General features: G+C 39.4%; 1 protein-coding gene across 6 annotated transcripts in view; it reads left to right on the top strand.

The window, feature by feature from the left end:
- SYNE2 (spectrin repeat containing nuclear envelope protein 2) overlaps positions 1-24,403 on the top strand; it is a 376,660-nt gene that overhangs the window by 226,732 nt on the left and 125,525 nt on the right. For all 6 annotated transcript variants that reach the window (XM_028851601.2, XM_028851602.2, XM_028851605.2 and 3 more), the window contains exons 56-64: positions 1,754-1,936; positions 2,741-2,878; positions 9,044-9,229; positions 12,241-12,363; positions 13,529-13,711; positions 16,028-16,159; positions 20,286-20,480; positions 21,082-21,156; positions 23,652-23,762. In XM_028851601.2, the coding sequence (XP_028707434.2) occupies positions 1,754-1,936; positions 2,741-2,878; positions 9,044-9,229; positions 12,241-12,363; positions 13,529-13,711; positions 16,028-16,159; positions 20,286-20,480; positions 21,082-21,156; positions 23,652-23,762 (1,326 nt within the window). The remainder of the gene's footprint in view (positions 1-1,753; positions 1,937-2,740; positions 2,879-9,043; positions 9,230-12,240; positions 12,364-13,528; positions 13,712-16,027; positions 16,160-20,285; positions 20,481-21,081; positions 21,157-23,651; positions 23,763-24,403) is intronic.

The raw sequence follows: 24,403 nt of genomic DNA on the forward strand, positions 1-24,403 counted from the left end.
AGTTATCACAAGGTGAGTTCTTTGAATTAATCTGAAGCACAGAAATCATAAACCAAATCCACAGAGGCATCACCTAGAGAGGCTTGATAGGGAAAAGTTGCATTTAAAAATTATTCTGTTGGCCAGGTGCGGTGGTTCACGCCTGTAATCCCAGCACTTTGGGAGGCCAAGGTGGGATGATCACTTGAGCCTAGGAGTTTGAGACCAGCTTGGCCAACATGGCAAAACCCTGTCTCTACTAAAAATATAGAACTTAGCTGGGCATGGTGGCACAAGACTGCAATTCTAGCTACTCGGGAGACTGAGACATGAAAATCCCTTGAACCCAGGAGACGGAGGTTGCAGTGAGCCGAGATCACGTCACTGAATTCCAGTGTGGGTGACAGAGTGAGACTCTCTCAAAAAAAAATTCTGTTTTTCCATGGTGGGCATATACCCAAACTTCTGAGAGCCTGTGATTTTCACAAGTAAAGGAAAGTAAGGATCTTATCTTGGGGATACTGATATTAAAAATCATTCAATAGAATATGAAAAATATTAAAGCTCTTTTTTAGACTGCCAAGGTTAAATAAAAATAAAAATTCCAAATGTATTTCCCTTGTAAAATGTCTTATAAAATAAAATCTTAGGTAAAACTGTACATAAACACTATTCTACTTCTTAATTTGCAAGCAAACTACAGTATAGGGAAAGGATTCTTGTTTTAATCTATATCTTAAGGAAATATTTTAATAATTTGGGGCTTTTAAAATAGGTCAGAATATGGCTCACTATTGGACAAATCTTAAGCAGAGGAACCTAATTTAACAAGTTAGATATAGTCCTCAAGATAGGGGAAAAAAATGTTCTTAAGCAAACATTAAGAATTGAATATTTTAGCTTTGAAATTTTCCTCTGCCCAGTGAAGTTCAGATTTGAATCCAACCTATTGGTTTCTTGAGTCAAAAGCAGTTGCTCCTAATCATGTTTCTAGAGCTCTCTGCCTCTGCATTCATCCCAAGTTGGCAGATAGTTTTCTTTTTTTAAATTTTTGAGATAGGGTCTCACCCTGTCACCCAAGCTGGAGAGCAGTGGTGTGATCAAAACTCACTTCAGCCTTGACCTCCCTGGCTCAATCAATCCTCCCACCTCAGTCTCCCAAGCAGCTGAGATGGCAGGTGTGCGCCACCACACCTGGCTAATTTTTCATGTTTTTTGTAGAGACAGGGCCTCCCTGTTTTGTTCAGGCTGGTCTCGAACTCCTGGGCTCAAGCAGTCCACACATCTTGGCCTCCAAAATTGCATGAGCCACTGCACCCAGCCCAGATATTTTTCTTTGTTTTATTTTTTCACTTAACATTATTTTCTAGATTGAGTGTGTGTGTGCGTGCATGCACGTGCGTGTGTATGAACTGGTGTAAATAGGTTCAAGTATTTCCCCAAGCCCTTTTTAAACAGAATGTTTTGCTCGTCACTCTTGAGAGATGAGGGCTGTATTGACCTTGTCGGTCATCTCTAGAAATGTCCAGGTCTTTCTGTTCCCCTACAGCTAATTGGTAGTGAAATGAATACTGTTACAGTTGGGAGAGCTCAGGAAAAGTGTTTTTCAGTTTAGATAACAAATTGCTGGATATAAATTAACAGCTATTCTTGTGATGTTGTTTCTGTGGTGTTTTAGTAGCATTTATAAATGTAAATACTGTGTGAAAACCAGGCATTGCCTCCGTAAACTATGACCTCTTCATTCAAGTTGACTTACGATTTCCTTCTCCAGAAAATGTGGGATGAGTTAGATCTATGGCATTCCAAACTAAATGAGCTGGATTCTGAAGTTCAGGACATCGTTGAACAGGACCCAGGACAGGCTCAAGAATGGATGGATAACTTGATGATTCCTTTCCAGCAGTATCAGCAAGTATCACAGAGAGCAGAGTCTAAAACCTCGCAGTTGAATAAGGTATGGCTGTGACTCATAATAGCTTCATATCATGTAGTGGTATTGAGATAGTGTTAAAGCAAAACAATATATTCAGAAACAGCCAATTTCTCTTGAATTATCAGTTTTGGACTTGAAGCTGGGGCCATGGTAGGCTCGCGTGGGCACTGAGGAGACAGATTTCAATGCTAGTGCAGGCAGAAAGTCTGATTGGGCAGATAGAACCAAGAATCCGAAAGTTGACCACAGCAAGAGCCAGGCAAACTGTTGGGAAGTCCAGGCTCCCCTACAGGTGGATAAAGACCAGTAATGGGAATTTAGGACAGGTGATCTCCGGAGTCTAGTGAGGGAGACAACAATGAGAAAGACTGTCATTCGGGTACAGGATACCCTCTCTACCCTCCTTCCAAACAGGAGCTGTGGTTGGCTGAGTTGTGTTTGTGATTTAACAAGAGTGAGGCAGCATCCTAGTCTTAGAAGAACTGTAGGGCAAGGTCTTGAACAGGAGGACAAAGTACAGCCCAGTTTTTAAAATGAAGCCTAAAATGGGAACCAGAATAGTTGCAAAGCTAACCCAGAACTTTGCTGAGGCCCATGATGTTGGAGTAGAACCGCTTAAATCCTTTCCACCTATGGTCAGAGTTAATCTTAAAAGTCAGAAGTATCATAACCTAGAGCAGGTGAACAAGTGGCCCCAGCCATGAGGAGCAGACATCTGCAAGGCCTGACACACCCCTGACTAACAGCAACTGACTCTTCATCGAGGAGTCATTTGGCTCCAGTAAAAGGCATGTGACCAAGTTTGGTCCTGCATCTCTTTCTCAGGCCACAGTTAAGATGGAGGAATATAATGACCTTCTGAAGAGCACTGAGGCTTGGATAGAAAATACCAGTCATTTGCTGGCCAATCCTGCTGACTATGACTCTTCAAGGACACTGAGTCACCATGCTAGCACTCTGCAGGTAAGTGTTCTTCCAGGTTTTCTGCTGCTCATAGCATCTACATAAGGATTCATGGCTTACCTGATCGTCCTGGTGCTTTTTTCCTCCTTTCCTGAAATACAGTCTTACCACTAACCGTGTCAGTGGCAGAAGGAAGCTTGAGAGAGTGGCAAGCACTAGACACAGATTTTGGAGAGCAGGATTCAGCTCTTACTGTCCTGATAACTACTTTATGACTTTTTTTGATAATTTCGTTTATCTTCTATGGACCTCAGTTTCTCCCCATGAAATAAGAATGTGCACAGGATAGTGCTAATGGTTTTGGTTGTTAGAATTCTAAGATGCCCCCCAATATTCCCATCCTCTGGTATATATGACCTGAAAGAATAGTTGAAAGAATAATACTTGAATGTGGACAGGAATATGAATACGATGGGAAAGTCACTTCATTGACTAGGTTACGTTATATGACTAAGGTAATGGGGTAGTCACTCCCATAAATACTTGATTAACATGATTGTAAGACTCTCTTATATGGGATTTTTTTATTTGGAATGCTCCACCGGTAAGTATAATACTTATATTCCAAAATTTGAAGAAGTCCAAAATCCGAAACGCTTCTGGTCTCAAGCATTTCAGATAAGGGTTACTCAGCCTGTAGCAGAGTGTAGTGAGATTCTCCTTGAGAAAGTGGCTATATTGTCAGAGGGCCATGGAGCTAGGGCCCAAAGGCTCTTTCTAGAAGCTGAGAGTCAGTGAGAGCCAGCTAGGAAACAGGGAGCCCATTCCTACAGCTGGATTTTGCCAACAACCTGAATGATCTTGAAAGAGAACCCCGAGCTCCAGATGGCACCGGACTGCATCCTTGTGGCTCCCCGTACAGAGGACTCACCTCAGCTATACCTGGACTCCTTACCCCTGAACACTACAAGATAACTTTTTTGTGTTTTAAGCCATTAAGTTTGTGGTAGTTACACAGCAATAGAACATGAATCCATGGTTCCTTCCACTTCTAACACACCATGATTCCAAATTTCCTGTCCTTGCTGGTACTCCACATGTGCCCCATGTGTCTATGCTGGCTTACAAAGACAAAACAAATGAAAGTGTTTTCCTACTTGAGGCCTCGGCTGCAAAACATCTTCTGGATGCTGAGTATTAGGGAAGTTGCATTGCACAGGTGTGTTTTCCTTCTTTTATTCTGCCATGAGAAAGAATCCCTTAGAGAAAAGCTTATTTGGTAACAGTGTTTACAGAATCAGACCTCAAAGGTGATTCAGCTCCTTTTTCTATCTTTAGAATGGCACAGTGTGTTCCTAAGTGAGCTGCTGACCTCAGACCTCCCTGAAGTTTGAGAATTGTTGGCGTTTTTTTTTTTATGGTAACAATTGTAAAGATGCTGCATTTCTACCCATTTTTTTTCCTTTTCTTCCCCTTGCTCATGATTTTTTTGCCTTTCCCCACTTGGATTAACTTTCCACATCCCCAAAGTTTGTCATTTTTAAACTTTTTATCACCTCCCTGAGTCACTATTTTTGAGGACTGTACCAAGACAAAAGAGAGGAATGATGCTTTTTTTTTTCCCTTCAAATGCTTATTATGAGTTAAAAAAACAAACTGTACAAAAGTGAGCTCAGGCAAAAGCAGCTGGGATTTTGCTACCTTCTACTGATACCAATGTAAAAATGTGAAAGCATCTCTCAAACTTCAGGACATTTTAAATTGCTAGACTTTCTTTCTGAGCTAGAACTGAGTAAAGGAAGTAGGGACAAGGGAAGGTGCGAGTTTATTTCTGTGTGCCCTGATGTGTCCTAATCTCCCCCTGGGAAGTAAGTCCCAAATAAAACTATGTGAAATCCTCGTTTGTCCAATAATTCTACTTTTAGGGTGCCCTTTTCCATTTTCTAGCATATTCAGGTATTTTTAAATTCACTTTTAAAGAGGTGTCAGAACTCTCAACTAGGCTTTAAATGTTTAATTGTACTATACCCTTCTACCTGGATTGTGTTTGTTAAAACAAGTCTTTGTAACCTAAAGATAATTCCATAAATACTACTGTTGTAAGAATCACTGAAACATAAATTCATAAATTGTCATTATAAAAAAAAAAATTATTATTTTTTTCTTTTTTGAGATGGAGTTTCACTCTTTTTGCCCAGGCTGGAGTGCAATGGTGCGATCTCGGCTCTCCACAACCTCCGCCCCCCAGGTTCCAGTAATTCTCCTGCCTCAGCTTCCCCAGTAGCTGAGATTACAGGTGCATGCCACCACGCTCACCTTATTTTGTATTTTTAGTAGAGACGGGATTTCACTATGTTGGCCAGGCTGGTCTTGAACTCCTGACCTCAGCTGATCTGCCCGCCTCGACCTCCCAAAGTGCTGGGATTACAGGCGTGAGCCACCGCACCTGGCCTGTTTTTTAAATCAACTTTATTGAGGTATAATTTACATATAGTAAAAATATCAATACACCTATTTTAAGTATGCAGTTAGGTGAGTTTTGATAAAAGTGCAGTTGTATAACCACCACCGCCATCAATATAAGGAACATCTCCATCTCCCAAGACGTTTCCTCCTGCCTCTTTGCAGTCAATTCCTTTTCACCCATCTTCAACCCTAGGTAACCACTCACAGTTTCTTATTACTATAGTTTTGCCTTTTCTAGAATATCATGTAGAGGGAATCAAACAGTGTGTAGTCTTTCGTGTCTCACTTGTTTCAATTCACATAATGCTTTTGAGATTCATCCAGGTTGTTACACTTAATGCATAGTTAATTCTTTGATTGCCAAGTAGTGTTCCAGTTTTGGAAATAAATTTGGAATTAAGTAGTTTGTTTATCTACCAGTTAATAGATATTTGGGTTGTTTCCAGTTTTGAGCTATGTATTCGCTATTGTTGTCTAACAAATTACTCCAAAAGTTAGCAGCTTGAAACCGCAAACTGTTACTATCACAGTTTCTGTGAGTCAGGAGTCCACCGGCATGGCTTAGCTAAGTATCTCTGGCTCAGGTTCTCTCATGAGAATGCCGTCAAGGTGTTGGCAAAGGCTGCAGACTCATCTGAAGGCTCAATTTGCATGAGGGAGGAGGTGGGATCCGCTTCCAGGCTCATTCCCATGGCTGTTGACAGGCCTCAGAAGATCTGCTTCTACTCACAGACACGTGAGCTCCTCCAGGAGTCTGCCTCACACCATGGCAGCTGGCTTCCCTCGGCATAAACAATTTCCAAGAGAGTGAGAGAGAGCTCTCAAGACAGAAGCCACCTTTTTTTTTTTTTTTAATTTTAGAGACAGGGTCTTGCTCTGTCACCCAGGCTGGAGTGCAGTGGCACAATGTCGGCTCACTGCAACCTCCACCTTCTGAGTTCAAATGTTCCTCCCACCTTAGCCTCCCAGGTGGCTGGGACTACAGGCGCACACAACCATGCCCGGCTAATTTTTAAATTTTTGTAGATAAGGTCTCACTTTGTTGCCCAGGCTGGGCCTCAGTCTTTGTAATCTAACCTTGGAAGTGACATCTCATCACTTCTGCCATATTTTATTAGAATTAAATTAGTAAGTCTGGCCTGCATTCAAGGAAGCTGATATAAGGGTATGAATACCAGGAGGTAGGGGTCATTCAAGGCTACCTTAGAGGCTGCTACCATAGGCTATTATGAGCAAAACTGCTGTGAACATTTATATATAAATCTTTGTGTAGAGAAATGTTTTCATTTTATTTCAAAGAATAAATACCTAAAAGTAGGATCTCTGACTTTTACGATGTGTTTAAATAAATAATAAACTGAGAAATTGTTTTCCAAAATGGCTATATCATTTTTCATTCCCACCAGCAACATGAGTTCTAATTGCTTCATATTTTCAACAGTACTTAATATTGTCTGCCTTTTAAATTTTAGCCATTTTAGTGACTTGCAGTGGTAATTCATTGTGGTTTAAATGGCATTTCTGTAATGACTAACAATTTTGAGCATTTATTTATGTCTTTATTGGTCATTTGTACACTTCCTTTGTAAAGTATCTGTTCAATTTTTTTTTTTTTTTGCCCATTAAAAAAATTGCATTGTTTTGTCTTCTTGTTGAGTTGTAAGTTTTTTGTAAAATATTCTGAACCATTCTTTTGACATATATGTCATTTACAAATATTTTCTTCCAGTCTGTGGCTTGTCTTTTCATTCTTTTAACACTGTCTTTCAAAGAGCAAATGTTATTAATTTGATGAGGTCCAATGTATCAATATTTTCTTTCGTGGATTATTCTTTTGTGCTGCATTCTAAGAAATCCTTACCTAACCCAGGGTTGCAAAGATTTCCTCCTGTGTTTTCTTCCTGTAACTTGATAGTTTTAACTCTTACTGTTAGATCTATGATTTGTCTCATGTTTATTGTTGCATAAGGTGTGATTGAAGGATCAAAGTTCTTTTTTTCCATGGAGATATCCAGTTGTTTCTGCATCATTTATTGATCAGAATCACCATTAAATTACTTTGGCACTTTATTGGAAATCAATTGACCTTACACATGTGTGTTTATTTCTGGGCACTCCCTTCTGTTCAATTGATTTGTATGTCTATACTTTTCACTAATATGACAGTCTTCATTACTATAGCTTTACAGTAAGTCTTGAAATCAGGTAGCATCAATTCTACAACTTTGTCCTTCTTTTTCAGATTTGTTTTGGCTAAATCAAGGCCTTTGTATTTCTATATAAGTCTTAGAATACACTTGTTAATTTCTAAATAAAGGTCTGTGGGAATTTTGAGTGGGATTGCATTAAATTTGTAAATCAGTTTGGAAGATAATTAACATCTCAACCATAGTAACTATTCAGTCCAGGAACGTGATATCTCTTTATCTCTTTTGGGGTTTAATTTCTCTCAACAATGTTTTGTAATTTTCAGTATGCAGGTCCTCCTTTTTTTTTTTTTTTTTTTTTTTGAGATGGTGTCTCTCTCTGTCGCCCAGCCTGGAGTGCAGTGGTGCGATAATGGCTCACTGCAACCTCCACCTCCTGGGTTCAAGCGATTCTCCTGCCTCAGCCTCCTGAGTAGCTAGGATTACAGGCTCCCGCCACCACACCTGGCTAATTTTTGTTTTTTTGTTTTTTTTTTTTTTTGAGACGGAGTCTTGCTCTGTCACCCAGGCTGGAGTGCTGTGGCCGGATCTCAGCTCACTGCAAGCTCCGCCTCCCGGGTTCACGCCATTCTCCTGCCTCAGCCTCCCGAGTAGCTGGGACTACAGGCACCCGCCACCTCACCCGGCTAGTTTTTTGTATTTTTTAGTAGAGACGGGGTTTCACCGTGTTAGCCAGGATGGTCTCGATCTCCTGACCTCGTGATCCGCCCGTCTCGGCTTCCCAAAGTGCTGGGATTACAGGCTTGAGCCACCGCACCCGGCCTAATTTTTGTATTTTTAGTAGAGACAGGGTTTCGCCATGTTGGCCAGGCTAGTCTCGAATTCCTGAACTCAGGTGATCCACCCATCTCCGCCTCCCAAAGTGTTGGGATTACAGGCATGAGCCACCGCACCTGGCCCAGTATACATTTCTTGCATGTATATTGTTAAATTTATTCCTAAGTATTTTGTTATTTTTGATGCTGTTGTCAATAATTGGTAAAAAACAAAAAAAAAGCATTAGTTTTAAGTTTTGTTTTCCTAAACGTTTTCTCCTATAAGGATTTTGAATAAGATTAATATAAAATTCTGAATAACCCACTTAGTTTTAGTGACTTATGATTAAAATTCTAGTTGCATAAGTGAATGTTCTTTCTCCTATCAGTTATTTTTTGTGGAATTACCTGAAAAGTACATTATCAAGCTGAACATTTTCATTAGGTGGCTGAGCTATTTTGATGTCTTAAATTTGAAAGTTATTACATGTATGAAAGGGCTTATTATGTATAATAAAAGACACTTCTCTCACCCCTATTATTAAAGGATTCTAAAGGTTTAAGAAGTGGACGAAGACCAAATATGTATGTTTCTTATTATATTACAGTATACAGGTAGATACTCTGAAGTCTTTTACTGTCATTGACAATAGAGGGTGTTATGTTTTCATTATTGAACTAGAAATGAGTAGGAATTTAAAATGTTGAGACAACCGTCAATTTTCTCTGGTTTAAATTTTAATCAACTTATATCAGGATCTTGATGCCTCTCTTTTTCCCATTCTGTGTTTATCTAGATGGCTTTGGAAGATTCAGAACAGAAGCACAATCTTTTACATTCAATCTTTATGGATCTAGAAGACCTGTCAATAATTTTTGAAACAGATGAATTAACACAATCTGTACAAGAGTTAAGTAATCAAGTAACAGCATTACAACAAAAAATAATGGAAAGCCTTCCACAGATTCAGCGAATGGCTGATGTAAGTTTGCACCATAAAGATATGATTTCTTATTCTTTATTTATATTTCATTCAGGATTAAATTAGAGGCTGTGCAATGGTGGCTCACGCCTATAATCCCAGCACTTTGGGAGGCCAAGGCGGATGGATCACTTGAGGTCAGGAGTTCAAGACAAGCCTGGCCAACATAGTGAAACCCCATCTCTACTAAAAATACACAAATTAACTGGGTATCGTGGTGCACACCTGTAATCCCAGCTACTTGGAAGGCTGAGGCAGGAGAATCGCTTAAACCTGAGAGGCAGAGGTTACAGTGAGCCAAGATTGCGCCACTGCACTCCAGCCTGGGTGACAGAGCAGGACTGTGTCAAATAAATAAGTAAGAGTTATACTACTAACCAAGCACTATACAGCTAATCAATGTGAAGACACGTTGATCTGGTAAAATGTCATGTGTGTTCTCATTTGTGGAATTACATTTTACTTTACTTTGCAACCTGTAGTGTAACGTGTAACTATAACAAAAAGCATCTCCCCATTTGCAATCCAGAAGTGGTCTGTTTTAAAGAGTAAAGAATCCTGATAAAATAAGCTCAGTGTTTTCTCTTTGTCAAAGAGAAATACTACTGATTTTTAAGTGCTGGATAGGAAAGAGGGAATTCAGAGATAGTTCTGGCCGGGCGCGGTGCCCGGCATGGTGGCTCATGCCTGTAATCCCAGCACTTAGGGAGGCAGAGGCGAGAGGATAGCGTGAGCACGAGAGCTTGAGACCTGCCTGGGCACTACAGTAAGACCCCATTCTCCACAAAAAGGAATTAAAAACAAGTGTAAAACAGGTAGTCCCAAGTCTTTATTTACCAACAGCAAATATTTATTGAGGGGTTGTTATTTGCCAGCCTCTGGATTTTTATTTTTGCTTGAAACATCTGAAGCATTTATTTAAAGAGAGAGTCACATGGTAGAGGCAATTACAGTTCTTCATGATTTACCTTTGTTACTCAGTTACATTCCCTAGGCCACACTCATGTGTCTTCGGGGAATAATAACTGTTAAAGTAATTATTTTTGGTTACTGAAGCTCATTTCAAAATTTTTAAATGCTTCTATAATTTTTGATGAAAATTACCCGAAAATACATTGTATAATTCTATATACCTTCTTAAATAGTAGGTACACAGAATAATGTCCATGTAATTTAACTTTTTCTCATAATTTGGAGATATCACTATAAACAGCTATTGTACATACTGCTTCATTTTCTTATGAAGTTTTGTTGGTCCCTGGCCAGGCGCAGTGGCTCACGCCTGTAATCCCAGCACTTTGGCAGGCCGAGGTGGACAGATCACCTGAGGTCAGGAGTTCGAGACCTGCCTGGCCAACATGACGAAACCCCGTCACTACTAAAAGTACAAAATTAGGCCGGGCGCAGTGGCTCACGCCTGTAATCCCAGCACTTTGGGAGGCCGAGGAGGGCAGATCATGAGGTCAGGAGATCAAGACCATCCTAGCTAACACAGTGAAATCCCGTCTCTACTAAGAATACAAAAAATTAGCTGGGCGTGGTGGCGGGTGCCTGTAGTCCCAGCTACTCGGGAGACTGAGTCAAGAGGATGGCGTGAACCCGGGAGGCGGAGCTTGCAGTGAGCTGAGATTGCTCCACTGCACTCCAGCCTGGGCGACAGAGCGAGACTCCGTCTCAAAAAATAAACAAACAAAAAAACAAAATTAGCCAAGTGTGGTGGCAGGCGCCTGTAATCCCAGCTACTCGGGAGGCTGAGACAGGAGAATCATTTGAACTCAGGAGGCGGAGGTTGCAGAGAGCCGAGATCGTGCCCTTGCGCCCTAGCCTGGGCAAAAAGAGCAAAACTCCCTCTCAAAAATAAAATAAGATAAAATATTTGTTGGTTCCTATATTGAATAGCTCCAGACTGCTATAATTTGATACCCTGTCTTTTTTTATGTCATTTTTAAATCTCCTTCATTATTAACCATTCCTTATTGGCACAGTAGATCTGCATTGAACTCTAAAGGCCTTAGGCTCTCTTATGGTTGTGTGGACTTCAGTGTGTAGGTTCTGCAGCATACTTTACTTATTTTTCAGCGTTTCACTTGAAGGTTCTTGGCCAGGTTCTGGATGTTGATACTGATGAGAGAATAACCACTGGACAAATGATCCATTGTTTAACTTAATCTGAGTAGGTTATAAAATAACTCAGTGACACTCCACTTGGCAACAGTTTATTAGGGGGTTAGTGAAAAAGTCCTGACCCTTTTCTAGCTCCTGTGTGTTCGTTTTCCAAGGGTGACTTTATCATTTTACTTAAGGTGGTGGGAGTTTTTAGAATGTCACACCTACCTGTTTTCAAGTCTTTAAATATATTCCAAAGATAAATCTGAAGAGTTAAAAAAAAATTGATTCATAGTATGAGTAATTTAAAATTGGCCATATTATGAGCTTTAGTCCAGAAGGTATATAAGCAATGCTTTGTATTGTGGTGTGCTATTAATAGATTAACATTTATATTGGAAGTGGTGAACACTGGCCGGGTGCAGTGCTCACATCTGTAATCCTAGCACTTTGGGAGGCTGAGGCAGGTGGATCACCTGTGGTTGGGAGTTGGAGACCAGCCTGGCCTCCAACTCACCAACATGGTGAAACCCCGTCTCTACTAAAAATATAAAAATTAACTGGGCATGGTGGCACGCGCCTGTAACCCATAGCTATTCAGGAGGCTGAGGCAGGAGAATGGCTTGAACCTGGGAGGCGGAGGTTGCAGTGAGCAGAGATCGCGACATTGCACTCCAGCCTGGGTGACAAGAGTGAAACTCTGTCTCAAAAAAAAAGAAAAAAGAAAAAAAGGAAAGAAAATGGTGAACATTATTTATCTATAGTGCGTGGTTAGTTTTTAAGAGGTATAGATGGCAGACATTATTTGGCTAAATAAGAGAATAGAATTAATGCCAATAAACTGTGTTTTATAGATGATTAATATACAATATATATTGCATCAGTGTGTTCTTCTGAAATTCTAGGATGCGGTTGCTATTGAATCTGAAGTAAAATCAATGGAAAAAAAAGTTTCAAAAATCAAAACTATCCTATTATCAAAAGAAATATTTGATTTTTCACCTGAAGAACATCTTAAACATGGGGAGGTAAGCATAGATTATTATTTAAAGTATTTTCTTATGATACTTATGTCTTTTTCAAAATAGAATATAATGTGATTTTAAAAAGCATTTAGTCTTACCAGAGTAATAGCAAAATAAGGTTGGGAAATTGATGGGAATAACTATAACTGTATATTTAAATCATAGTTGTAGTACCACCTATGTAAAGATAATTTTCCTATAGGTTATTTTTTCATTTAAATCAAACTCAAAGGCTTGAGCACCTAATTCAGGCTGAACTGGGTTCCAGCCCCAGCTAGACTGCTCACTGCGTGACTTTGAGTAATTAATGGTTTTTGGATTGTCTTTCATATCTGTGCACTGGTACTGAGGTGATTACGTTGGCCAATTGTAATGTAAATAGAGCCCCTGACAGAGGAGCTGGGACATGACTAAACAGCAGGCAAATGTTGATCCCCTGCTCAGCCTAGTCATTGAGAGCATGTGGTTGAGGACCAGGGAGGCCTGGATTCTGTTCCCAGCTCTGCCTCTTAACACACTAAGCTTACCTGGATCTTCTAACTTCTGTGAACCCAATTTCCTCACCTGTGAAATGGAGGTTAGGACACTTACCTCTCAAGGGGTTGTAAGGATTAAATGAAATGATATTATATGAAATATGACTTAGTACAGTGAGTAATCTCTTCTAATGTATTGGTTACTTAAATCCAGATTCCTGTGGATCAGATGTTATTAAAGCAAAATATAATTATACTCCTGGGACTCATGCAGGACAGTTCTGTTCAAGTCAATAAGCATTTTTGAGGGCCCACTATACGGGAAGCCCTGTGCTAGGTGTAGTTGCTACAAAAGTGAGAGGCAGTACCTGCCCTTACATTGCTCACTGCCTAGTGACAATACACACAGCAGAACACCAGTTCTACACAGAAAGTGGAGGGAGAAAAGGAAGAAAAAGTTGTCCAAATGCGTAATTGAGTATTGGTAGGTTACTCTTGCCCCAGTTATTCTTTCCTGAGACTTTCAACTCCCGGATCACAAGTGATATAATAGTTCTTTTCAATCTGAGCTATGAAATAGTTTTAAAAATGGAAACTATAAAAACTATACCGTATTTTAATTGCAAATAATTAAATTTAACAGTGGCCATTGTCTTTTCATTTCTGTAACATGCTCCCCTTATATAATTAAGGTCATACTTGAAAATATACGTCCCATGAAGAAAACCATTGCTGAGATAGTGTCTTACCAAGTGGAACTGAGGTTGCCGCAGACAGGAATGAAACCTCTCCCTGTGTTTCAGCGGACAAATCAGCTTTTACAAGATATAAAACTATTGGAAAATGTGACTCAAGAACAAAATGAGTTATTAAAGGTAAGCAGTTTCTGATGACAGCCAACTTACTGGATGAGAATGTTCACCAAAAGCTGGTTTGGTTTTCACCTCTAATTGAAATTTATTATTATCCTGTTATTATAGGAGGTAGCATTTAATATAAAAGCATATCTTCATGCTCAAATGGAGCTAAGGTTATTTTTCTGACTTCTTATCCTTGTTCTGGTTGAAGACATTAAAACATAATTACGGTCTATTTAATTTCATTCCACAGTTGTTAAAGACCTACATGGGCAAAATTCTGTGGGAAGAGAGTCATACCTGAACAAGGCATTTGCAGCCCCTGAGGCCAACAGATCTGTAAAGTAATCATCACCATAGTAATCTCTTTATTCATCTCAGTCACTCTCCTATTGACTTTCTCGTTACCAAGCATGTGATGTAGGCAGAGTAGGTACTTTATCATCTTTCTTTTTACAGATAAGGAAATCGGCACCAGGGCTAAGTGACCTGCTGAAAGACCACAGAGTTCACTTGTGTAGAGGTTAATGTATGTACACATGGAGCAAGAATTTGAGTTTCTAAACTCCTGGTGTCATTTCTGCATATTGAGGGCTGATATTTTTCATCTTCTTCCCAGAGGGGTTTTGTATTGTGGTGGTGGTGGTTGGGTTTTGTTAAATCACTAGTCTCCATCAGGAATCATCATTAGTTAGGAATAATCTTTAGTTTGTATTCCTAGATCAAGGAATTCCCACAAGAAGAGAAAGTTGTAGAAAGTCTGCACTGACTTCCAGCCCTCTCCGTCGACCTCCTGCGTGCGGCCTTTCCTGATTAGATGGGTCACTGTAGGGGTTATTTTTCATTTTTCATGACGGCCTTCTGTTTATAAGAAGAAAAATGACTGTGTCTTAATCCCTGTTAAATTTCATGTACATTTTGGTGGCCACTCTGTTCTCCTAAGGTTTGAGGAGACTATACTCTCTGGTTTGAGTCTTAACTCAGTTTCTCTGGTCTGGCTACTGGTCAATGATGTCATTCTATAACACCCACAGAGAGAAAGAAGATCTAGCACTCAGTGTACTATCTTGTAATAATATAAAGAGAAGAAAAAAATATATAATTTGATCTATTATTTTCATCCTCTTGTGCTTTATTGGTCTCCTGGTCAGAAGAAGAAAACCACAGTCCTAACTATGCTTTCAAGTGGCTTCTTCACAGATGAAAAGGGTGAAATAGAAGAGGAACTTCTATTTTGTGCCAAGTTAGGTATCAAACTGTGCTGCTCAAATTTTCCATCTCATTGTGCTGGTGGCAATCAGATGTCCCCTCAGATATTTCAAAGCTAAGGAAGACAGTGGTGATGACAATCATTAGAATATGGTACATTTCCTTTGATTTCTACTTTAGATGTTGTAAGTGCCCTCGTTGTAGAAAATAAGACAAATTACTTTTGTGGGGAGTAACAGGATGTAGTTCATTATTGAGGGCTGGGGAGCAGATGTGCACAGTGAACATAGTTATTCATTTCCAGCCTACAGCTAAAATTATGGTTAAATATTAAAGAAAATACAAGGAAGAATTCCGTGTTGGCTAGAAACTTTGTAGTTTTAAAAGGCATTTTGCTTCACTATGTAGCATACCAAAGAAGTATCTAGTTTTTCTTTTGAAGTCTGTTTCTTTGTTTTTCATCATACTTAATCATACTATTTAGTCCCCAGATAGGTCGGAGCTTTGCTGCCCCCCTAACACTAGATGCCAGGTATTGTTCTGGTTAGTTTTGCCTTATTCTGCAAATTCAGAATGTTCTTGAACCCTCAGCCTCTTACTCATAAAATACACATCACTGATTCCAAGGGGTACCAGGTGAAGATGAGTCTGGACCGGGAAAACCCATCATCACTGACATCACATGCTCTGTTCTGTCTGAATCAGTTATGTCACCTTTCTATGCGGAAAGCCTGCCCCCCCCCCCGCCATGGAATATGTATTAAAATGGTATATGTGACTTGTCAGTAAATTCTCAAAAGTTAGCAACTTTATGTTAACATGCCATAAAATGCTTTCCAGAATAAACGCACTGGACTGGAAATACTTAAGAGCAAAGGTGTGTCCAGTGAGACTTGTACTTTAAGCACTGCCCAAGGTGCTCTGGCATCTAGTAGAGCAAGAAGATCAGGTGTCAGCTTTGCAAACATTCTTCTCTCTGTTTAGGCTACCACGTCCTATTGAAATCTCAATGGGTGCATATTTGCCGTGAGTGATTAAAACTTCTGTGGAGCTAAACAATGAAAATAGTCCATTAATCTGCTTAGATTATGACAAATATTCTTTTTTGTGGGGGTTATTTTATAGGTAGTCATAAAACAGACCAATGAATGTGATGAAGAAATAGAAAATTTGAAACAGATCTTAAATAATTATTCAGCTCAATTCTCCCTTGAACATATGTCACCAGACCAAGCTGCCAAGCTGCCACAACTACAGGTATGTTTCTTTCATTCATAAAGGTAGGTTTCATTTGTCCATCCGTCCATTTATTTAATACTTACTAAGGCTTTGGTGTCTAGACGCCTTTCTAGTGGTACAGTGTAAGTTCCTATTTCTCTGTAACAATTGAAGGTATTTCTGTGTGTATTTACTTTCCATCCCTATTTCATAAAATAGATGATTATATAATTATCATTACTAAAAAGTGATAAAATTGTAGCCCCTGATGTTTAATCAAGAGAAGCCTTATCCGTTTGTAGCCTGGGCAGCCCTAACCCCAGAAACTGAGCCAGGGCTGCCACATCTCCTTTAATGGAGGGCTTTTTAAGTGCCCTTGGCCTCAGCTTGATGCGTTTTGATCTGAATTTGCTCTAGTACCAAAGAACCTGATATAACATACAGGATATTTGGACCACCTGACTTTCTGAGATAGAGTCAGGCAGTGTGGGCAGGCTGGGCTTCAGCAGTGAAGACCCTGAATACTATTGTAATAAAGAATTCCATATTCTAAGCAGTATTGCCATACTAACATATTGCCATATGTCAGAATTAACAGTGTCATGTAGATTCAGTTACAATGGTTTGCATGATAACCTATTGCTAGGTTTTTTCAGTCTTTGTTTTTGAAGTAACGTTTCCATAAACAACAACAACAACAAAAAACCTGATTGTATGGTAGGAGTAATAGAGAGCTGCTTTTTTTCTTGCCATCAAATTGATGCAGACAAGCAATTAATATGGTACTCAAAGGAAGGTAACACTACTTGCCAGCTGTGAGACCTGGGGCAAGTGATTTGACATCTACAGTGAAGTACAGGAGAGTACAAGATGACACAGCTGTTAAATGGTGGATCAATAATTCCCAATCAGTAATAAAGACTCAATATTGTAAAAATATTAGATTTCCCCTTATGCTAAAAAATCATGGATCCCAAAGAGCTTTTGTTTATATGAATTATATCCATTGATAACGAAATTAAAACTCAGAAATGTAAAAACATTCATTTAGTTTTTAAGCAACAATAATAAACCCACTATATTTTAACAGGAATAACTATTTTTATTATTCTTATTTTTTTTTTAGAGATGAGGTCTCACTGTGTTACCCAGGCTGGAGTAGAAATAACATTTTTTTAAGTAGTTATATTTTCTAAAACAAATAGTAATGAGAAGAGGGACATTGTTTTATGTATTTGTAATCTCTTTAATATCTGGTTTAATATTAGGTCAGTGCAAAAGTAATTCCGGTTTTGCCATTGAAAGTAATGACAAAAACCATGATTACTTTGGCACCCACCTAATAGGCAGATTCTTATGTTTCTGCATTTGATCTGTTGAGGCATGTAGTTTTGTTTTAAGTATACGAAGACAATACAGCCTCTCAAAGACATGCACTTGGAAGATGGAGGGATATTTTAATAGTCCTTTTGAATAATTGTGGACATTTTTCTTTGAAACTCTACTAAAGCCCAATGAGTGCAAATTACATATTAATTGTAAATGGAATCTGAACCCATGTCAATGAACTTTATACGTTCTTACATTAAAATTTACTGGTCTACTTTGTACTTCGAATGGATCTTCTAACAATGCATGATTTTATAACATCACACTCAATCACTTGGAAAATCCTGATTAACTGAGTTGTGCAGATCTTCCAAATGTTGACACATTTCAAGAGTCAATATTTCTTTGAATCATACTTGTTAATATTAACACCTATCTCTTCAGAAAAAAATCTTTTAGTATTTAAGGAAAGCAATACAGTTTATCAGGTGGCTTTTTTTTTTAAGTAAAAATAGTGTTCTGTGAATAAAAAGGATAGTTCAGCTTACAACTCAAACAGTAGCATAAGTGCTTTTTCTCAACCATTAGCCCTTCATATGCAGCAGAAGTGCCATATGCATACTTTCCGTTTTTTCACAAAGAATAGTGAAAATATATACTGCTGCGGTTTGAATGTTTTTGTCCTCCCAAAAAATGTTGCCCCCCCCCAACATTTTTATTCATGTTGAAACTTGATCACCAACACAGCAGTATCGGGAGGTGTGGCCATTGGGAGGTGATTGAGTCATGAGGGCTCCTCCCTCATGAATGGGATTAGGTGCCCTCAGAAAAGGGCTTGAGGGAGGGAATTCACCCATTTTTGTCCTTCTGCTTTGTGCCATGTGAGAACATGACAAACCTCCCTTCAGGAAAATGTAGTGTTCAATACACCATCTTGGAAACAGAGAACAGCCCTCACCAGACACCAAACCCCCCAGTACTTTGATCCTGGACTTCCCAGTCTCCAGAACTGTGAGAAATAAATTTCTGTTCTTTATAAATTACCCAATCACAGATATTCTGTTATGGCAGCACAAATAAACTAAGACACATATTTTTATCAAGGGCATTCTTAAGGAAAATGGAAATTTTTTTACTATAAATACATCAAAGTGAAGAACCCGGTAATAACTAAAATACTTGGCGTGCATGCCTTGATTCATATAAGGTGCCAGTAGTTTTCCCCACCATTGCTTTTATGCCATCAGTGCAAATGTCAGCACAGTATAAAAGGCAAATAGCATTTTAGTGTAATGAAAATGATCTGGACCTTATAGAGTGTGGCCAGGGGTCTGCAGATGCTGCCTTGAGAGCAGCTGCTCCATGTAGGACTGTGCCTCTACTCTGTTTCTGTTGTTCTAGTGACTATAGTATCGCTCTTGTCGGGAGGCAGTGTACCTCTAAAGTTTAGTGTTTATTGAAAATGGAACACAAAATACAGCCAACTGAGATTTAAGTCAAACCATTGTTATTTCCCAAAAGCAATCACAGAAATTTTGACTTCAGACACAATAGGGGTATTGGCATAGGAATGTGTGCGGTAGAGCCAGGAGAAAGCCCAGGCCTATGCTCTGCTGTGTGCTAGCTGCAGCATTGGACAAATCACCTTCCTTCTCTGGCCTTTAGAACTCTGTCTTGCAGGTGGAGACAGATTACGTTTCTCTGTTCTGTAAGAAAATTAATGGTTCTGTGACTATCTGTAGGATGGGTGGGTGGATGAACCAACAGCAAGAAAGGAAGAAAGAAGGAGGAAAGAATAGGGGTTTAAGGAATATATTAGGAACAAATTTCAAACACATGAAGGTTTTCTAAAAAGGAGCAGACTGCTTCTGATGCAGCACTCACTTCAGGACCTCAGGCAAGTTGAATGACATCTCTCAGAGGTGCTAGAGAGGAGGATGTTAGTGTATTTGTCACCTGCTATTTCTTCCAGATCTAAGAATCTATAATCCTATAATCATCTCAGACAGACACTGGGCATCTGCATATCTGCCATGTATAAGAAATTTTATTTGCATATGTCAATAATACAAATGTTAAAAAAGTAACATTATGAAGGTTGGGATCATCTGTCCATCATTCCCATAATAAGTTATACTACATGGTACCCTTATTTGTTTATTTATTCTTATTTAGTAGGAAGATTTTACTGTAGAAAAAGTAAATGATTGAGCAGAATAGACTGTGCTTTAAAAAAAATGAATTTAGTAATACCAAAGAAGTCTTCAGAGATGATAATAAAAGAATGAGATTTCTATCTTCATTTTCTCTCAGTGGTTCCCAAATGTTAATCTGCTTAAGAATTTCCTGGAGAGACATGGGAACATGTCTCCTGGGGACATGCATTTTTAATATGCTTTGGGACACAATGGGAAGTATGCATAAGGCACTTGTGTGGTGTGTGTTAGTGTGCAGACTCCTGGGCCCTCCCCTGTGGATCCTGGTTCTCTCAGTCCTGTAGCTAGCCACTGGAGCAGTAGCTCCCAACCCTGGCCGCACACCACAGTCATCTGTGGAGCATGTTACAAGTTTCCACGCTTTGGCTTAACCCCCAGGGATTTGATTCACAAGGTTTCTGGTAAGGCTGAGGCATCCTATAGCTTATAAACCCTACATAGGACTTTTGGAAATGCAGCCAGGATGGAAAGGAGCTATACTGTACCAGAGACTAGCTTCTGGCTTTGTAAACCAAACAGCAGAGAAAAATCTTCAGCCCTTGTACCAAAGGAAGCAGGCTGTTCTGGGCCCGCAGAGGCCTCAGACTTCTCAAACCTATGCAAACACTCTTTCTACACAGGGAGAAATAGAAGATATGGAAAAACAGATTCTGAGTTTGAACCAAAAAAAAGAAGACCTGTTGGTGGACCTGAAGGCCACCATACTAAACCTTCACCAGCATTTGAAGCAAGAACAGGAAGTAGAAAGAGAGAGGCTGCCAGCTGTAGCATCAGAGGAGGGTGGAGTGGCGGAGAGAGATGCTTCTGAGCGGAAGGTGGGTATGACTTGAGGTTAATGCTGGCCCCACACTCCACAAGAGCATTAATGGATAGTGTTTTCCACCTGAATGACCTGTGGCATCTATATCTATGGCTTGTAGTAAAGGAATTTTTAGAAGTGGAAATACTCAACCTGAAGTTGTTTACTAGTGAATATAAATCCTCAGGGTGTGCCTGTTCTGGACTCCACCCGGAATTCTTAACGCCTGAATTACTTTAGGACACGCTTATAAAATTTCACAGGCAGATCGATCTAGCCTCCCTTTGAAGTATCTTCGTATGGAAAAGTCAGCCCTTTGCAGACTTAAGAAGGGCCCAGTGCCTAAGTCTTCTCTGCATTCACATCAATGAATCACATTCTTTAATTGTTTGATGAGGGGCCACAGGGGGCCATGAAAATGTCAAGACCTAAGGTTTGACTGACTTGGATATCCAGCTGGAGGAGCTGAATGGAGCAGGAGACAGAGCCTCCTTGTGGGGGTGGGCATCTTCAATATAGTGAATAAAAAATTACCTACAAAAAATGCAGCCGGACAGGGATCTTGGTGATGTTGACTGGCAAGCAGACTGCAGGTATTCTTGTGCTGTGCCTTTCAGTTGAACAGAAGAGGCTCCATGTCTTACCTGGCAGCAGTCGAGGAAGAGGTGGAAGAAAGTTCCGTAAAGAGCGAAGTAAGGGAAATGATTTTCTTGTTAAAGTTTGTTAGAGCCAGGCCTCTAAAAGAAGTCAATGAAAAGATCTTAAAGTGAATGGAAACATAAGAATTTTTTAAATTAATGTGGATATTTTAAAAGTATGATTGAAGTAGTTCTCTTACGTTATTAATGTTTAAGTGTATGGAAACCTACTTCACCATGTAAGAGTGAGATGAATGTAATTCAGGCACTCTCGTTGGCATATGGGAGAAGGTGAAGAAGTTCTCTGTAGTAACCTGATTTCTGAGGACTTTCTCTGAAGTTTTGAGAGCACGCTGTTTGTTTGGCACTCCTGGTCTCGTTTTTAGAACTGTATTTTTCCACATTTCAATTACTCTTTTGGTCTAAAACAGCATTTCCAATGACACAGAGAGTTGTGTTAGCGACTCAGACTAAGAATTTGTACTACTTAATTATAACCGGCTGAAAGAGACATTTTCAGTTGTCTTTTCTGACATCAGTTTCCATTTCATACTGGAAAAAAATAAGTTGCAATGGGTCTTATGACAAAAGGAAGAAAATTGAAGCAACTTACAGTTTTTGTGACTCGCACGTAACCACCAGACACTTTTTGGGCTCATTTTATAGATGGTTAATTAAGTAGCTCCACTGTCACACAAAACAGACCTCTTATCCTAGAGTGTGTCACTAGGACATGGTGGAACTGTGACAAGGAAGAGTTAAACTTTACTGTGCTCTGTGACCATCAGACAACTTATACCCCTTCATGGCAGAGAATAATGGAGGGACCAGGGACCAGAAAGAGTAACTTCAGTACGATGTTAGTTTGAGACGTGTATTTGCTTCTGAGCTGATGTTTATAGTGTTGTCTTTGACAGCAACAAAAAAGTACATGTTCATCAAGCTGTGATTTAAAAAAAAAAAAAAAAAATTGACAAGTAAAAATTGTATACATTCAAAAAAATTTGCCGGGTGTGGTGGCACGCGCCTACAGTTCCCCCTACTCGGGAGGCTGAGGCAGGAGAATCACTTGAACCCAGGAGGCAGAGGTTGCAGTGAGCCAAGATGATGCCATTGCACTCCAGCCTGGGTGACAAGAGCAAAACTCGGTCTCAAAAAAAAATTATATATATTTATGATATGTATGATGTTTTGATACAGTATATGTATATATGCATTGTGGAATGGCTAAATTGAGCTAATTAACATACACATTACCTCACATACCATTTTTTTTTGATAATGAGAACACTTAAAATCTACACTCTCTGTGATTTTCAAACATATATTAACTATAGTCACCATGATATACAAAAGATCCCTTGAACTTATTCCTCCTGTGCCCTTTTTTTTAATGCCCGTTGACAAACATTTTTGTAATCCCTGGTCACTGGTAACCATTGTTTTATTCTCTGCTTCTATGAGTTTTTTTTTTTTTTTTTTTTTTTACATTCCACATAGAAGGGAGATGATGTGGTATGTGTCCTTCTGTGCCTGGATTATTTCATTTAACAGAAGATCCTCTAAATTTACCCATGTTGTTGCAAATGACAGAATTTCCTTATTTTTTAAGGCCAAATAGTATTTCACTATGTATATATAACCACATTTTCTTTATCCGTTCTTTTGTTGGTGGACACTTAGGTTAATTCTGTATCTTGGTTGTTGTGAACAGTGCTGCATTGAACATGGGAGTACAGACATTTCTTTGACATACTGAGTTTTTTCCTTTGGATATATACTCAGTAGTGGGATTGCTGGTTCTATTTTTAATTTTTTGAGGAACCTCGATACTGTACCAATTTACATTCCCACCGACAGTATTCAGGGGTTCTATTTTCTCCACATCCTCATGACCACTTGTTATTTTTTTACCTTTTTGATATAAGCCATTCTAACAGGTATAAAGTAGTATCTCACTGTGGTTTTAATTTGCATTTCCCTGGTGTTTAGTGATGTTGAACATTTTTTCTTATACCCTTGAGGCTGTAATTTTAAAGATAGCATTTTAATTTTTCTAACTGTTATGTATTTTTAAATATTTATTTAGAGACAGCATCTCACTCTGTTGCCCAAGCTAGAGTGTAGTGGTGCTCACTGCAACCTCCAACTCCTGGCCTCAAGTGATCCTTGCACTTCAGCCTCCCAAAGTGCTGGGATTACGGGTGTGAGTCACAGTACCTGGCCTCAAAGATACCATTTAACGTTACATTGATCAAAGCAGATTAAGTTCCTAAAAGCACCGTTTTAAAGATTTCCTTTGTGTGATATGAGCCGAGCCCCTACTTTTAAAAGTATGTTCTAGGCTTTAGGAAGAGCAGCTACATTTGTAAACATGATATAGTTAGCAAAAAATACAGATTAAAAAAATGGGGGAGGGCTGCAATAAAGGGCTGTGGTTACACCGCCTGATAAGTTGAGTCTGGTATAAAAGAGGTGAGTGAGTAGGGCGCCGGTTATGACAGGAAGGGAAGCTCTTCTCTTTGCTAACCAATCGATTACTGTGATAGAATGGAGATGAGAAGGCAGAGCCATCTCCTCAGTCTTGGTCTTTACTTTGGAAGCATGACAAGGACATGGAAGAAGACAGAGCTTCCTCATCCTCTGGAACAATTGTTCAGGTAATGCTGGGCATATCAACCACACTTAGGGGTTATGAGGGTAGGGGGGAGCAGAGATCTATTTTTGCATGACTTTCTTTCCCCCACACCCCCGAGACGGAGTCTTGCTCTGTTGCCCAGGATGGAGTGCAGTGGCATGATCTCAGTTCACTGCAACCTCTGCCTCCTAGGTTCAAGCAATTCTCCTGCTTCAGCCTCCCAAGTAGCTGGGATTACAGGCACACGTCAACACGCCCAGCTGATTTTTTGTATTTTTAGTAGAAATGGGGTTTCACCATGTTGCCCGACTTTCTATGTTAACTTTGCTCCCTCTCTTTCCCCTTTACTTTGTTTGTTTTTCAGTCAGCACTGCCTAAACCTTTAAAATGCCCATTTGTAGCTCAGACAAGGAATAAAAATAAGGGTAGTAAAGAACTATCTTGTTTAAAGGAATGCTTAGGGAGGGAACCTGCAATGGGCTGAATTTTTTTTTTTTTTTTTAGCTGACAACAATTGTATATATTTATGGTATACAACATGTTTTGAATGTGTATACATTGGAAATGGCTATATCAAGCTAATTAACATATGCATTACCTCACATATTTGTCATATTTTCAGTAATTAGAATACCTAAAATCTAGTCACTTAGCAACTTTTAA

The sequence above is a fragment of the Macaca mulatta genome, chromosome 7 (genome assembly GCF_049350105.2).
Source record: "Macaca mulatta isolate MMU2019108-1 chromosome 7, T2T-MMU8v2.0, whole genome shotgun sequence".
NCBI lineage: Eukaryota > Metazoa > Chordata > Mammalia > Primates > Cercopithecidae > Macaca > Macaca mulatta.